We start from the raw sequence: 16,621 nt of genomic DNA, 5'->3' as shown, positions 1-16,621 counted from the left end.
CAGTATTAGATCCCACATTGCATTTGGTTGTTGTGTCTTTTTCTGTCTGACATATTTCTTCATTCTTACCTTTGTTGTGCCGCTGATACTTAAAAAAAAAATTTTTTTTTAACGTTTATTCATTTTTGAGAGACAGGGACAAGAGTGTGAGACGGGGAGGGGCAGAGAGAGAGGGAGACACTGAATCCAAAGCAGGCTTCATGCTCTGAGCTGTCAGCAAAGGGTCTGACATGGAGCTCGAACTCACAAACCAGGAGATCATGACCTGAGTGAAGTTGGCTGCTTAACCCACTGAGCCACCCAGGCACCCCTACTGTTGATACTTTTTATGATTGCTGGTTATTTATTGTGTAGGATGTCTGTGAGTTTGGGTTTGTCTGATGTTTTCTCATGAGTAGATTGAGGTTTTTAGACTTTTTGGACAATACCATAGAAGCAATGCCGTGTTCTTTTTTTCCCCCCCATTTATTTTAAAGAACTTTTTTTTAAATGTTCATTTATTTTGAGAGAGAGTGTGCACGCTTGCACACGCACATGGAGGGGAGGTGCAGAGAGAGAGAGAGGAGAGAATCCCAAGCAGGCTCTGTGCTGCCAGCGCAGAGCCTTTTGCAGGGCTCGGTCTCACAGACTATGAGATCATGACCTGAGCTGAAATCAAAAGTTGGACGCTTAACTGAACCACCCAGGTGCCCCTCCATGTTTTTTAAACTTATTTATGTTGAGAGTGAGAGCGAGGAAGAGAAAATGAGTGGGGGAGGGGCAGCGAGAGAGAGGGTGAGAGAGGATCCCAAGCAGGCTCTGCACCATCAATGCAGAGTTGGATGTGGGGCTTGCACTCACGAATCATGAGACCATGACCTGAGCTGCAACCAAGTGTTGGTTGCTTAACCAACTGAGCCACTACGGTGCCCCACAGTGTTCTTTTTGGTATATCATGTCAGGGGGAGGACATGATGTTGATAATGTCTCATTACTGGTAATGTTAACCTTGATCCTTCAGTTCAGGTGATACCTGCTTAGTTTCTCCACTGTAAAGCTACTCTTTTTCACATTGTAATTGATAAATATCTTTTTTTTTTAGTTGAAGTATATTTGACACAGTGTTAACATTAGTGTCAGGTGTGCAGGGTAGTGATTGGGTAACTCTAAAAGTTACACTCTGCTCACCACAAGTGTAGTTACCATCTGTCATACAACACTATTACAGTATCACTGACCATATTCTCTATGCTGTGCCTTTCACCCCCACGATTTGTCTGTTACATAACTGGATGAAAGAGGTATTTGAGACTATGGTCATGCACTGTTTCTCCTCAGACTTTTACTACTCTGATGTTTGCCTGATGAGGTTTTGTATTTCTGACATTCTTTCTACATTTATTAATTGGAATTCAGGAGACACTTTTTTTTTTTTTTTTTTTTTTAAGATTTTTTAAATTATTTTTTAAGTAATCTCTACACCCAACTTTGGGATCGAACTCCCAACCCTGAGATCAAGAGTCAAATGCTCTACTGACTAAGCCAGCCAGGTGCCCCTCAGGAGACCCTTCTAATGGTTTTTGTTCCTTCCTTAGCACCGGGTGCTCAACAGTTCTGCTTCTTGCTTTCTACTCGAGCTGGGGGCCTTGGAATCAATCTGGCCACTGCTGACACAGTTATTATTTATGACTCTGACTGGAACCCCCATAATGACATCCAGGTGAGCAGAGGTAGTGGCCTTCATATACAGTAACCTACTGGTAATGCAGTGTTCTCTGTGAGGGCTCCACCATCTGGAATTAGTTGTTTCAGGGGAAAACAGTAGATTCTTTTTGTGTCTTTTACCTTATTGTGAACCAGAGAGTTTAGGTTAGCCAAGGTCTTAATTTGGGGGTAACATGAGAGAAGGTGGGGTCTGGGGGGGAAGTTTGTGTGAAGGCAAATGCAGAAGCAGGAAAATAGGATTATTTCAGTTTCTGACTTTGCATCGTGCCCACCTTCAGGCTTTTAGTAGAGCTCACCGTATTGGGCAGAATAAGAAGGTGATGATATATCGGTTTGTGACCCGTGCGTCAGTGGAGGAGCGCATCACGCAGGTGGCAAAGAAGAAGATGATGCTGACGCATCTAGTGGTTCGGCCTGGGCTGGGCTCCAAGACTGGATCCATGTCCAAACAGGAGCTTGATGACATCCTCAAGTTTGGCACTGAAGAACTATTTAAGGATGAAGCCACAGATGGAGGTGAGCTAGTCAGGAACTTGTTTTGGTGTGGGGCTTGGCCTCTCTAAAGGGTATATTTGATACTTAGGGTCCTGAGACTTGGACCTAGGGTCCTGTGGGACTTGCTTTTTCACTGCAGCTGCTGAATCTGACTTTGAGGGTATGGACCCCTGATTCTTTGTAGGAGGAGACAACAAAGAGGGAGAAGATAGCAGTGTTATCCACTATGATGACAAGGCCATTGAGCGACTTTTGGACCGTAACCAGGATGAGACAGAAGACACAGAATTGCAGGGCATGAATGAATATTTGAGTTCATTCAAAGTGGCCCAGTACGTGGTGCGGGAAGAAGAGATGGGGGTGAGTATGAGTCCAAGGCAATGCTGTGCTTGATGACTGGTCTGGAATTTGTTATTGCGACCAGGATGGTATTTGAGACAAGAGGAAAACATCTGTAGGTAAATCAGTACATTGAATTGATATACCTCTTTGAAAGTAAATATTATCACACATGGGCAGTCACATTCTCATTTTTGCCGTGGCTATCAGGAAACTCATAGCCAAATTTCACACTCAAAACATTTATATATATATTAGCTCTTCCTTATCACAATCTTATTTTATCTTCTGTAGTTTATTGATCCTACAAATAAACTTTTGATTTCTATCTCAAATCTCTTGGGAGAAAAGGCAGGAGATGAGATACATATCTGGGCAGCCTATTTCCCTGTACTTCTTTTTTTTAAATATTTTTATCTTGGAGAGCAAGCACTCGCACGTGTGTGCAATGAGTGAGTGGAGGAAGAGCAAAGAGAGAGAAGGGGACAGAGGATCTAAATCGGGCTCTGGGCTGACAGCAGAGATCCTGATGTGGGGCTCCAACTCACAAACTGAGATCATGACCTGAGCCGAAGTCAGTTGCTTAACCAACTGAACCTCCCAGGTGCCCCTATTTCCCTGTACTTTTTATAGCAATAGAACTGTTTTCCCTTTTTCTTCTCTTCCCTTCCTTTTTTACCAAAAACAAAACAAAAAAAACTCTAAAACTGATGAATGTGTGGCTTCTTTAATAATTTTCTCCTCCATGGGGTGCCTGGGTGGCTCAGTCGGTTAAGCGTCCGACTTCAGCTCAGGTCACGATCTCGCGGTCCGTGAGTTCAAGCCCCGCGTCAGGCTCTGGGCTGATGGCTCAGAGCCTGGAGCCTGCTTCTGATTCTGTGTCTTCCTCTCTCTCTGCCCCTCCCCCGTTCATGCTCTGTCTCTCTCTCTGTCCCAAAAATAAATAAACATTAAAAAAAAAAAAAAATTAAAAAATTTTTTTTCTCCCCCAAAAGTAGAGTATAAAATGAAAAAAACAAATAGACATTTTCTTCTGGTCCTCTTTAGACCATTCAACTCAGAGTTCTTTGAATTGGCGTAGCTTTCTGGCAGTCTTTGCCATCTTTTCCCAGCTTTCCAACTCAAAACCATCCCCCCCTTATTGCTGTGTTTTTCTGATATATACCTGTTCTCTTTGTTTTCTTCTGGAGATGATGCTGCTAGACTCTGTTGGAACTGTGACTGAGAAGTCTGACATAGGTGTATGGGCTGTAGTATTCAGTCAAAACTGCCCTCCTGTAAGGTGCTTTGTGTTTCTGTTGGGGCAGTGACTGCATGGAGGGGTGATTGGCTTGGGGCAGCACATGCTGAATGGTTGGGAAGGGAGGGTGGTCCTCCCATTGATAACCTCTGCTGTTGACTACTCAGGTATACAAATGGCCCTCTCATTAGCAGCTGTGGCTGCCATCTACCTTATAAGATTTTTTAAATTGTATTTTTTGAATAAATAGTAATTCACATTCAAAATTCAGAAGATACCAAGATATCTCTTTCCCATCTAGTTCCCTCCCTGGGGATAACTGAAGTTTTCAGTTTTTTGTATATTTTCCTAAAGGTATTTTATGTGCATACAAATTACATTCATACATATGTATACATGCATGTGCCTATATATACATACATACACATAAACACTTTTTTCCCTTTTCATTTTATTATTTTTTTTTCCCTTTTCATTTTAGACACAAAAGTAGTTGTCATATATGATGTTCTGTACCTTGCTTTTTGTCCATTTGAATAATCTTGGAGATTTAGTCCAAATAAATTACATAAAGAGCTCTTCCTCCTTTTAAAAAAATTGTTTTTAAGATTATATATTTTTAACTAATCTCTATACCTAGTGTGGGGCTCATACTTTATAACCCTGAGATCAAGAGTCATGTGCCGTACCAGTTGAGCCAACCAGGCCTCCCCTTCGTCCTTTTTTTTGCTGCATAATATATCTTTGTTTGGAAGTACCGTTATTTATTTACTTAAATATTTATTTATTTAGGGAGAGCATAAACAAGCAAGCGGGGGAGGGGCAGAGAGAGAGAGAGAGAGAGAGAGAGAGAGAGAGAGAATATCCCAAGCAGGCTCTGTGCTCTTAGCATCAGAGCCTGACGTGGGTCTGGATCCCATGAACCATAAGATCATGACCAGAGCTGAAATCGAGAATTGGACACTTAATCCACTCAGCCACCCAGGCGCCCCCATGATTTATTTTTTAAGATTGAGGTAAAATTGACAGCATTAATGTTTAGTTTCTGTTGTACAACAAATTGATTTGATATTTATGTATTTTGTGAAATGATCACCTGGTAAGTCTAGTTAACATCTGTTACCATGCATAGTTGTGCATTTTTTTTCTTGTGATGAGAACTTTTAAGATCTATTCTCAGCAACTTTCAAGTATGTAATACGGTGTTATTAACTGTAATCACCATGCTGTGTGTTATATTCACAGGACTTGTTTATTTTATAACTGGAGGTTCGTACCTTTTGACCCTCTTCATCCATTTTGCCCACTCCCCACCCCCAGGAATTGATTCAGTTAGTTCCATATTGATAGACATTTAGGGTGTTTCTAATATGCTGTTAGTAGTGGTTTAGTTCTAATGTAAGGGATTTGGAATCAGTTACTGGTCTTGAAGTGTCTGAAAAAAAGATTTTTGGAGGAACGTAAACATTACTAGAACATAAGAGAGTATGTATGTATAATTTGGTTTTGTTTTTTGCACACAGTTGGCAAATTTTTATGAAATTATGAAGAACAGAAGAGCTTATGGTCCTTCTACTTTATCTCTTATGAAGATTTTTTGTAGTATTTTAGAAGCCCTTTTTTTTTTTTAATTTTTTTTTTTTTAACGTTTATTTATTTTTGAGGCAGAGAGAGACAGAGCATGAACGAGGGAGGGTCAGAAAGAGGGAGACACAGAATCTGAAACAGGCTCCAGGCTCTGAGCTGTCAGCACAGAGCCCGACGCTGGGCTTGAACTCACGGTCTGCGAGATCATGACCTGAGCCGAAGTCGGCCACTTAACCGACTGAGCCACCCAGGTGCCCCCAGAAGCCCTTCTATTCTCCCTTCCTATCTAATCTCTTTTTTCCTATATTTTGCTGTCTCCCAACTGTGTAGGTCTCAGTAAAAAGTGTTAGAAGAAAGCATACGGTCTCTTCATGCTTCTCTTGTGATAACATCATCTCACGTTTTTCTTTAGTTATGTTGACTGCTAATCTCTATGTAATTATGAGGAGCCATGTCCTGTCAATTAAATTTCTCTTTAAGTTCTTAGGTCCAGCCAGGCACACTAAGTATTTCAGAGTCCAGTCCTGAAAAGGAGCTAGCACAGTGGGAATTGTGTGAGGACCAGGGGTAGCTGGTGGTGCTGACTTCAGCACCCCTGAGTCCTGGCCCTCCCTCTGTCCCAGGAGGAAGAGGAGGTAGAACGAGAAATCATAAAACAGGAAGAAAGTGTGGATCCTGACTACTGGGAGAAATTGCTGCGGCACCATTATGAGCAGCAGCAAGAAGATCTAGCCCGAAATCTGGGCAAAGGAAAAAGAATCCGTAAACAGGTCAACTACAATGATGGCTCCCAGGAGGACCGAGGTGTGTGTGGCCGGCCCCGCCCCCCACCCATGGGCCGTTCCACTAGAGCAGTGGGCCCCGCTCATCTGCCCTCTCTCCCTCCAGATTGGCAGGACGACCAGTCCGACAACCAGTCCGATTATTCAGTGGCCTCAGAGGAAGGTGATGAAGACTTTGATGAACGCTCAGAAGGTGAGGGCTATGCCTTTCTGCTGACTTTTAAATGTTACTTTGTTTAATACCTCTGTCAGTGTCGCTCATGCCTCCTTTTCTTTTTGCAGCTCCCCGCAGGCCCAGTCGCAAGGGCCTGCGGAATGATAAAGATAAGCCATTGCCTCCTCTGTTGGCCCGTGTTGGTGGGAATATTGAAGTAAGTGCTGTTTGATTCTAAGGAGGGGTGATGGGTGAGTGCTTGATATTTGGTCTTTGATGGAGTAAGACCTGCTCCCTCTCACGTAGGCCTGCTCCCTCTCACGTAGGCTCCTTCTTCTTCTAGGTACTTGGCTTTAATGCTCGTCAGCGAAAAGCCTTTCTTAATGCAATTATGCGATATGGGATGCCACCTCAGGATGCTTTTACCACCCAGTGGCTTGTGAGAGATCTGCGAGGCAAATCAGAGAAAGAGTTCAAGTAAGTTGAGAACTGGAGTGACTGTACAGAGCAAGAGTTTTTAATCTCTGGTCATTCCACACTACTCGTCCAGGCTGTGCAGGGAAATTGTCCGTGTTCTCTGTTGAAGTTGATGGGTGAAGCTGTTAGTAATAGGGCTCTTTGTGTTTCTGGCTTCCCTAGAAGAGAACCTGGGGCGTGGTGTGGGATCTGGAGAACCATCCTTCAATGCGATTGTGGGCTTTATCTCAAGATGGAGCCAGAGTTGTTGTTGCCTGAGTTAATGCCTAAGTGGTGGGAAAGATCTCATCTAGGAGTTGGCCTGATAGCTGCTTAACTCATTTTTCACTTCCTTACTACAGGGCTTATGTGTCTCTTTTTATGCGACATTTATGTGAGCCGGGGGCAGATGGGGCTGAGACCTTTGCTGATGGTGTCCCCCGAGAAGGCCTGTCTCGCCAGCATGTCCTTACTAGAATTGGTGTTATGTCCTTGATTCGAAAGAAGGTGAGCCCTGAGCCTCTTTTCATTGTTCAGAGTTTGTAGGGGAAACTGGAGGGCCAATAGGAAAGGAGCCTAGAGCTGGAATTGAGTCTTCACTATCTTGTCTTATTGCTCCAGGTTCAGGAGTTTGAACATGTCAATGGGCGCTGGAGCATGCCTGAACTTGCTGAAGTAGAGGAGAACAAGAAAATGTCCCAGCCAGGGTCACCTTCCCCAAAGACTCCCACACCCTCCACTCCAGGGGACACACAACCCAATACCCCTGCACCTGCCCCACCTGCTGGTAAGTGTGCTTGTACTCTCTTTTTCTGTCTTTTGTCCTTGCCTATGCTTTGTCTGCTCCCTTGTGCTCAGCTCTATCAGGGGAGTCTGGCAGGACACAGAGCAATCTCCCTCTCAGTTTAGGAGAGCCGTCCTAAGAATAGGGCTGGCTCTTAAAGGCACGAGAGGACAACTTAAGATGAGACAAACTGAGCGGGTGTGACCTTCTCGCTGGTCTAGGACCTTCCTCCTAATTAAGTGTCTTCTGTTGGTCTGCAGAGGATGGGATAAAAATAGAAGAGAATAGCCTCAAAGAAGAAGAGAGTGCAGAAGGAGAAAAGGAGGTTAAATCTGCAGCCCCAGAGGCCACTGTCGAGGTAAGAGATGGGGGTGACTGGATGCCATACCAAAGGTAAATGGATAAGCCCGTTCATCCTTTTCGATCGTTGGCCTGTTTGCTTTAACTTACGTCTTTTTCCTTTGAAGTGTACACAACCCCCTGCCCCTGCCTCAGAGGATGAAAAAGTCCTTGTTGAACCTCCCGAGGGAGAGGAGAAAGTGGAAAAGGCAGAGGTGAAGGAGAGAACAGAGGAACCGATGGAGACAGAGCCCAAAGGTATCCACATTTTCAAGTACTACATTGTGCAGATCCCTATGAAGCTCTTGGACTTTTAACTGGGCTATGGGGTGTCAGGAAGAAGTGAAACCCTGAATAATCCTGCACCCTTGAATTTAATTGAGGGTTTTTTCCCCTTAAGATGTCTTTTATGATGTTAATCATGGAGATTTAGGATTAAGACTTTTCCAGGGCACGTGGGTGGCTCGATTAGATTAGTTAAGCGTCAGACTTCAGCTCAGGTCATGATCTCAGGGTTTGTGAGTTCAAGCCCCAAGTCAGGCTCCTTGCTGACAGTGCAGAGCCTGCTTGGGATTCTCTCTCTTTGCCCCTTCCCCATTTGCATGTGCTCTCACTCCCCTGTCTCTTTCTCAAAGTAGATAAATAAACTTAAGAAGAAAAAAAAAAAAAGACTGTTCCATTTGGCTATGGTGAGGAACAGAGAACATTTTTATTTTTTTATTTTGTTTTTTAAGTTAATATGTAAGTTTAAAGCAAGCATGAGCAGGGTAGGGGCAGAGAGAATCCCAAGCAGGCTCTGTGCTGTCGGTGCAGAGCCCCACTTGGGGCTAGATCTTGTGAGATCATGACCTGAGCTGAAACCAAGAGTCAGATGCTCAACTGACTGAGCTACCCAGGAGCCCCCTTCTTTTTTAAGTCAATTAATTAATTATTATTTATTTATTTTTGTTTTGTTAAAAAAATTTTTTTAATATTTATTTTAAAAAATTTTATGTTTTATTTTTTTTGAGAGCGAGTGCAAGTGGGGGACGGGCAGAGAGAGAGGGAGACATCCAAAGCAGGCTCCAGGCTCTGAGCTGTCAGCACAGAGCCTGAGTGGGGCTCAAACCCACGAGCTGCTCGATCATGACCTGAATCGAAGTTGGACGCTCAACCGACTGAGCCACCCACGTGCCCCTTTATTTTTTAACGTTTATTTATTTTGAGAGAGAGAGTGCGCGCAAATGGGAGAAGGGCAGAGAGAGAGAATCCCAAGCAGGCTCTGTGCTATCAGTGCAGAGCCAGATTCAGGGCTCAGTCCAACAAATTGTGAGATCATGACCTGAGCCAAAATCCAGAGTTTGATACTTAATCCCTGAGTCACTCAGGTGCTCCAAAAGCTTTTATTTTTGAGTAATCTGTACATCCAACATGGGGCTCGAGTTCACAAGCTCGAGATCAAGAGTTGCATGCCTGTGACTGAGCCAGCCAAGCACCCCAAAACATTCTTCTTTATACACTCTCAATGCCATCTGTTCTCCCCAGGTGTTGCTGATGTGGAGAAGGTAGAGGAGAAGTCAGCAGTAGATCTGACTCCCATTGTGGTAGAGGACAAAGGTGGGTGTTTGGAGAAGCTGGTTATGATTAAAAAGGACTCTAAAACTAGATGCAAGGATTTTATCTTTGGGATAGCCCCTGGCCTCTTCCCATCCACGCCCATATAGCTATTTTATCCCAAGCTAAAAGACTCCATCTGTCCCTACATATGATTGTCATGGGCCGGTGGCATCTTTTTCTGGGTTTGAGAAACAGTGTGGAGAAAGGGTGGAGGTGGCTGGATACTTGCAGCATATAATGCTGTGGGTAAAGGCCAAGGTGCTATGCTTTTGTATGGCGCTGATATTTTTCTTCTGCATATCCTGTAGAAGAGAAGAAAGAAGAAGAAGAGAAAAAAGAGGTGATGCTTCAGAATGGAGAGACCCCCAAGGACCTGAATGACGAGAAGCAGAAAAAAAATATTAAACAGCGATTTATGTTCAACATAGCAGATGGTGGTTTTACTGGTATGACAATGAGGGACCATCTGGGGTTAGAAGCATCTAAAGTGAAATTAGGGTTCCTGTACAAAGACTTCATTAGATGAGGGACTGTCAAGCTGATTCTGTGTTAAAAAGCCACAGGCATGGCATACTACTAAGATGGCATCTGTGGGGGCAGAGATAAAGAGTTTTTTGAATTCTTAAAGACATTTGTGTCTCTTTTTCTCCCCAACTTTCCCCAAATTCTCTTCAGAGTTGCACTCCCTTTGGCAGAATGAGGAGCGGGCAGCCACAGTCACCAAGAAGACTTATGAGATCTGGCATCGGCGACATGACTACTGGCTGCTGGCTGGCATCATAAAGTATCCTTTGCCTGAGTCTGGGCTGAGGTTCTTGGTGAAGGTTTCTGAAGATCCCATGTTTGAGGTTCTTTCCTTGTTTTGTTTTTCCTGAGCAATTTTCCAATAGCCATGGCTATGCCCGGTGGCAGGACATCCAGAATGACCCACGCTATGCCATCCTCAATGAACCTTTCAAGGGTGAAATGAATCGTGGCAATTTCTTAGAGATCAAGAATAAGTTTCTAGCCCGAAGGTTCAAGGTGAGCAGGATGGGGAGGAATGAAATGTTGAAGTGACAGCTTTTATTTTTATTTTATTTTATTTTATTATTTATTTATTTTGGGGAGAGGAGGAGGGGCAAAGAGAGGGAGAGAGAATCCCAAATAGGCTCTGCACTCTCAGAGACCAGACGTGGGGCTTGATCTCACAAACTGAGATCATGACCTGAGCTGAAATCAAGAGTTGAATGCTTAACCAGCTGAACCACCCAGGTGCCCTGAAATGACAGCCTTTACAGTGCAGAAGGGACTACAAAGGAGGTAGTCTATTCATGCAGCCATGCTGTTTATTGTGTTTTCCTGTGTATGTTACTTAACTTTTTATATTGTGAAAGGCTTTGTTCCCAAGTATCTTAAATATTAGAAATATGGGGGCACCTGGGTGACTCAGTCGGAAAAGCATGCAACTCTTGATTTTGGGGTTGTGAGTTCAAGCCCCACAAATACAGAGATAACTTAAATAAAAAGTTAAAAAAAAAAAAGCAAAAAAATTAAGACCTAGAGACTCGAAAGTAACCAGCTCTTCAAGGGCTGAAGATGACTGTGCCTAATAAATGACACAGACAGAATGGCACCTGGCTAACTCAGTAGGGCATGCAACTCTTGATCTCAGGGTCATGAGTTCAAGCCCCACGTTGGGCATGGAGCCTAATTAAATACATACATACCAATAAATGACACAGACATGCAGTGGATATGTTGGGGGAACACTATAGGTTGGAGTGTACAGGAAAGATACAGAGATGGGACTGAATTGGATCTTTGAAGAGGGAGGGCTGTCAGTGGGCTAGTGGTACTTTTATCTGCATCTGAGAGCACCTGTGTGGATAAGGGGCGGGGTGGATGCAAAGAGGAGATGCAAAGGTAGAGCTTCATTCTCAGAATCACTAGAGTTAGTAAACCCAGGGCTGAAGAGAGTCTCAGTCTAGAATTCAGCAAACGTACATTGAGGGCACCTTTGTGCAGACCATCAAAATGGGATACCATGAAGACAAGATATGGGGATTTTAAGCTGACTGTAACTGGGGGGTAAGAAATGTACACTAACCTTCAAACATGTGCCAAGCGACGAGTGGCACAGGGATACAAAGATAAGGCATGGTGCCTATTCTCAAGGAACTTTTGGTTTAAGGTAGAGGCAAATGTGTGATAAAATGAATGCCACTCTGTGTATTGGGAGGGATTCATATGGAAGTTCTCCAGGGAAAATTAGGGAGCCAGAAGAGAGCTCCCAAATGGCTTTGTGGAGAAGCTGGTATTGGAATTAAGTTTTGATTAATGTAATAGAGATAACTGGATAGAAACGGAAGGCTGTTTGAACCAACGGGATTAGGTAGGGCAGAGACCTAGAGGCAGCAGAGCTTATGGTGTTTGCAAACAGCAAGTAGTCCAGTCGGGCTGTAGAGAACACTTGTTTGGGTGATGGTGGGAGGTAGGTTGGAGAGATAGGTAAGGGTTAGAGATCAGTAGGTGCATTTTTTGGCACCAGATGAGAGTTTGGACTTGACCCTATAGTTAGTTAATGGGCAGGCATTGAAGGATTGTGAAGAGTTTTGATATGACCAGGGAAAATGGAAACAGCATTCATGAGATTATAGAACTGCTGTACAGTCATGAGGTAGTAAAAGGCTGGGCTGTGGTGCTGGTTGTAGAAAATGAAAAGGATAAGATAAAGGAAACAAAATACCAAATAATTGATAGGATTTACTGGTTTATTGTAGGGTCAGCAAACCTTTTCTATTAAAGGGCTCGATAGTAACTATTTCAGGCTTTGTGGGACGTACATGTTGCAAATACTCTCGTAGTGTGCAAGTAGCCACAGGTGATAAACGAGTAAGTATGAATGTGTTCCCATAAAACTGTATTTATTGATGCCAAAATTTGACCTTCATATAATTTTTATGAAGTGTCACAAACTGTTGATTTTTTTCTAGCCATTTAAAAATGTAAAAAACCGGGGCACCTGGCTGGCTCAGTCGGTAGAGTGTGCAACTCTTGACCTTGAGGTTATAAGTTCGAGCCCTATGATGGGTGTGAAGATTACGTAGAAAAACAAGATGTTTTTTTAAAAATGTAAAAAAACCATTCTTAGCTCTTGAGCCATACAAAAACAGCCAATGCGCCAGATATTGGCCATAGGCCATAGTTTTCTGACTCTTGACTGATTGGATTTGAGATACAAACTAAAGTTTTGAGCCTGAGTCACCAAGAAAAATGATCATTGGCAGATCAGGGAAGTATGAAGAGGGAGCAGTTTGTAGAGTTAAACTTTAGAAAAAGTCCTAGTGTCCTCCCACTACCCCCATCACCATAAACAAGTGGGATCAGAGTGATCAACCACATGAGTGGGATCAGAAAGCTCAGTGCTTGAAATGTAGGTTCAAAAAGCATCATTTGCACAGAGATGCTGGCTGAACTGGGAAAGGAGAAATCACTTAAGGGAGTGCGTTAAAAGAATAGCAAGCCAAGGGCTGGCCCTGGAGAAAGCTCATAGTATGGGACAGGAAGAGGCAGTTGGTGAAGGAGACAGGATCTGTAGATTGAAAGTAGATGCTTGGTCTGTCTGGGGATAGATTATTCTGCTTGATGAAGCATGTCCTGTGGAAGAAACAACAGCCCATTATTCTCATACTGTCCTATTTCCTGACCCCTAATGGCTTTATTGTTTTTAAGAACCAGTGGATGGATACTTGAGCAAATTAAGTCTTATAACTTCTGAAACAGCATTCTGTCCCTCGGAATATATTGCAAAGAACCTTTTACGTAGCTCCATCAGGTGACGTGTAAGTGTTCATTGCAGCATAATTTTTGGTGGTGGGGCCTGTAGGCAACCTAGATGTTCAGCTGGGACACTGGGAGTGTGCATAGGTAAAATGCGGGTTCACATCATTAAGCGTTCTAAGCAACAGAAGAAACAAAATATATGTGATAGAACAACATAAATTGAACAAATTAAAAAGATCTGAAGTGCGGAAAGGAAGAAAAAGCTTTTTATGTGTACAGAACAACATTTTGTTAAATTAGAAATATGCACATGAACCAATATTCAGTCTTCAAAAACACCAAAAACCACTCAGTAAGTATATTATAAGCGTTGCCTATTGGGGAAGGAAAGGGAATGGAAATGAGATATGGAGACAAAAGAAAATAAAATAATTTTAAAAAGTAAAACAACTTAAGTGATATGATGTGGTAAGCATATCCATAGAAGGGACAATCATGCAACCACTAAAAAGCATCTTTTGTCAGGGGCGCCTGGGTGGCTCAGTTGGTTAAGCATCCGACTTCAGCTCAGGTCATGATCTCATGGTTAGTGAGTTCAAGCCCCACATCGGGCTCTGTGCTGATGGCTCAGAGCCTGGAGCCTGTTTCGGATTCTGTGTCTCCCTCTCTGCCCCTCCCCTGCTCCTGCTCTGTCTTTCTCTGTCTCTCAAAAAATAAATAAATGTTAAAAAAATTTAAAAAAAAAAAAGCATTTTTTTGTCAAGAGCAGTTAATAATAAAGGAAGGTTTTTCCTGTGGAATTTTGAGTGAAGCCATGATGTAGATCTATAGAGAGAGAGTGATCTCTGGTACATAAAAAATATATACGCAAAGAAAAACCAGAACATGTTAACAGTATCTTTAGGAGGTGCAATTACTTACGATCTTAATTTTTTATACGATCTACTTTCTAAATTGAAAGTATCGTTTTTGTATAAGCAAATCAATAAAGGGCAAGGAGTTTTAAAAACATGGACTTCCAAATGGGGATTAAAAAAAGCAAAAGCAATGTGATGTTGAGCTGCTTGTGTGGGGGGGAGCCGTCTGTAAGGTTCTTTATAGGTTCTGAGAAGCCTGTCAAAAATCAGCAGAGTAAATATCAGTCCAACCCCCATCTCCTCTTTATCCTTCTCTAGCTCTTAGAACAAGCCCTGGTGATTGAGGAACAGCTGCGCCGGGCAGCTTACCTGAACATGTCCGAGGACCCTTCTCACCCTTCCATGGCCCTAAACACCCGCTTTGCTGAGGTGGAGTGTTTGGCGGAGAGTCATCAGCACCTGTCTAAGGAGTCAATGGCAGGAAACAAGCCAGCCAATGCAGTCCTGCACAAAGGTAGCCAGTGACTCCCCTGCCTCCTGCTGACTCGGTCTCCTTCCTCCTCCGGAATACATAGTTACTCCTTGTTTCCAAAACTTTCAGAGTCCCTCTGGCTAGGATCTTTGCCTTCTTCCTTGAAAAGCTAATATCTTAGAGGCAATCAAGGACAGTGGTTCTTTGCCTCTTTTAACTCCATATATTCAAGTTCTTGGAGGTGGAAAGCAAAGCAGAATAATAGAGTATCGTCTGAGATAATTTAGAGGTGACTTCAGGTGATTTAAGATCCAGTTAGATTCTAGATCCCTTTCGACATTTCGTTTCTAACTAAAGTTCAAACATGGGGGGTGGGGTGGAGGGTGAAATGAGGGAAAAAAGGCTGTTACAAAGGAAGGAGGAGATAGCTCCAAAAGCTGGAGAGGGAAGATGATTGAAAAAAGGAAACAACAGGAATAAGCTTCTCTCATGGAGGGAGAATACAGACGAGACAATATGGAGCAAAGTGCATTGAGGGCTAAGTGGCATTAAAAAAACATAGCATCATGGACAGTTGGAAGTGGAATATAAGAAGTAGTAACTTGGGTATGGTGGAGGCCAGTCAGGTGACTCTGACTGACGGACCATACTCCAGCACATCAGTCACTTGGATCACTGAGAAGTAACAGAGGGGCCTGGTTCACCGTGCTAAGAAGGATCTCAGTCTTGACTACCACAGCTCACCACCTGTTTCCCCCCCGCACCCCCACCCCGTGCAGTTCTGAAACAGCTAGAAGAACTGCTGAGTGACATGAAAGCTGATGTGACTCGACTCCCAGCTACTATAGCCCGAATTCCCCCAGTTGCTGTGAGGCTACAGATGTCAGAGCGTAACATTCTCAGCCGCCTGGCAAACCGAGCACCCGAACCTACTCCACAGCAGGTAGAGTGTTTTCTTCTGGCCAGCTGTTCCAGCAGAGCCAGTCTGGAACTTGTAATATTGCTCTCCTGGTTGGGGGGTGCAGGGGCTTACCGGTGAGTTCCCTTGGGATCAGGTAGATTCCTATGGTTTGGAATTCTGACTCCCTTGGCTCTCTTTCCTGTAGGTAGCCCAGCAGCAGTGAAGATCCGGATCGATGATACCACCTCCACCGCTGAGCAGTGACCTTCCTCACTTTCCCTTGCCCAGCTTCTCCCCTGGGGCCTGAGAGACCCTCTCCTTTCTTCTGCCCCATCTTCCACATTGTAAAGGAACAGCCCCCAGTGCACTGGGGAAGGGGAGGGAGTGAGGGGCGGTGGTGCCCTTCCTGCTGGAGAGACATGCAGCAGTAGCGCCGGCGCCATCTGCAGGGAGCTGGCGGGCTGGCCTTCTGGGCCCTGGCTTCTCCCCACCGTAACGCCTGTTACACACAAACTCTTGTGGGTTCCCGCCAGGCTTGAAGAAAACGATCTGAATTTCTTCCTCCTTTTGGTTTTATTTTGTTGGTTTATTTTGTGTTTTCTTTTCTCCTTTTTTGGGGGTATTCAGAGTGGGCCGGGCCCCTGGGCGAGACACAGCTACCTCTGTTGGCATCTTTTTAATACCAGGAACCCAGCGGCTCCAGCCACTGAGCAGCTAGAATGAAATAAAGTGGAAAAAAAAAAAAAAAAAGAAAAGAACCAAAAGCATAAAAAACCACAGCAAATTTCTTGATGAAAATTGAAAATAAAAGTTTCCTTGTATTTTAGTGCTCTGGTTCAGTGTGGGTGTAGGTGCAGGTGGATGAGTGTGTATGACAGGAGCTCTGGGAAATGTGTATTTGAAACCTAAGGGGGTCACCTTGTGTTCTGATATTCTTTAGAAGAGCCATGTTCTGTGTGCATGTGCCTTATGTGGTGGGGATCAAGGATGACTGCCACCTGGAAAATGCGAGCCTCCAAAACCATACTTGGGTTCATACCCTGTACTACTGATTCATGGCTTTGTGACCTGAGGGAGTTAACTTACCTGGGCTGTAGATTTCTCGTATAAAATAAAGATATCTTCTTCATAGAGTTGTGAAGATAAAAAT

The 16,621-nt window shown here is 43.7% G+C and overlaps 1 protein-coding gene and 1 non-coding gene across 10 annotated transcripts in view; both read left to right on the top strand.

The window, feature by feature from the left end:
• Positions 1-16,602, top strand: part of CHD4 (chromodomain helicase DNA binding protein 4) — a 30,530-nt gene extending 13,928 nt beyond the window's left edge. For 3 of the 9 annotated variants that reach the window (XM_049624966.1, XM_049624968.1, XM_049624963.1), the window contains exons 23-40: positions 1,575-1,699; positions 1,983-2,220; positions 2,384-2,559; positions 5,989-6,169; positions 6,254-6,340; positions 6,430-6,518; positions 6,645-6,778; positions 7,120-7,264; positions 7,379-7,544; positions 7,802-7,899; positions 8,009-8,138; positions 9,405-9,476; positions 9,785-9,922; positions 10,152-10,260; positions 10,367-10,499; positions 14,417-14,615; positions 15,350-15,513; positions 15,677-16,602. In XM_049624966.1, the coding sequence (XP_049480923.1) occupies positions 1,575-1,699; positions 1,983-2,220; positions 2,384-2,559; positions 5,989-6,169; positions 6,254-6,340; positions 6,430-6,518; positions 6,645-6,778; positions 7,120-7,264; positions 7,379-7,544; positions 7,802-7,899; positions 8,009-8,138; positions 9,405-9,476; positions 9,785-9,922; positions 10,152-10,260; positions 10,367-10,499; positions 14,417-14,615; positions 15,350-15,513; positions 15,677-15,694 (2,402 nt within the window). In that variant the 3' untranslated portion in view covers positions 15,695-16,602. Of the gene's footprint in view, positions 1-1,574; positions 1,700-1,982; positions 2,221-2,383; positions 2,560-5,988; positions 6,341-6,429; positions 6,519-6,644; positions 6,779-7,119; positions 7,265-7,378; positions 7,545-7,801; positions 7,900-8,008; positions 8,139-9,404; positions 9,477-9,784; positions 9,923-10,151; positions 10,261-10,366; positions 10,500-14,416; positions 14,616-15,349; positions 15,514-15,676 lie in introns of all 9 variants that reach the window. The other 6 variants (XM_049624960.1, XM_049624961.1, XM_049624962.1 and 3 more) reach the window with 3 other exon arrangements.
• Positions 7,577-7,716, top strand: LOC125920555 (small Cajal body-specific RNA 11). Its single transcript, XR_007457133.1, has one exon. It is a non-coding gene; the product is annotated as a small Cajal body-specific RNA 11 (non-coding RNA).
• Positions 16,603-16,621: the final 19 nt, after the last annotated feature.

Source organism: Panthera uncia, chromosome B4 (assembly GCF_023721935.1).
Source record: "Panthera uncia isolate 11264 chromosome B4, Puncia_PCG_1.0, whole genome shotgun sequence".
NCBI lineage: Eukaryota > Metazoa > Chordata > Mammalia > Carnivora > Felidae > Panthera > Panthera uncia.
The sequence above is the reverse complement of the archived record's forward strand: the minus strand, read 5'-3'. Positions and strand labels throughout refer to the sequence as shown.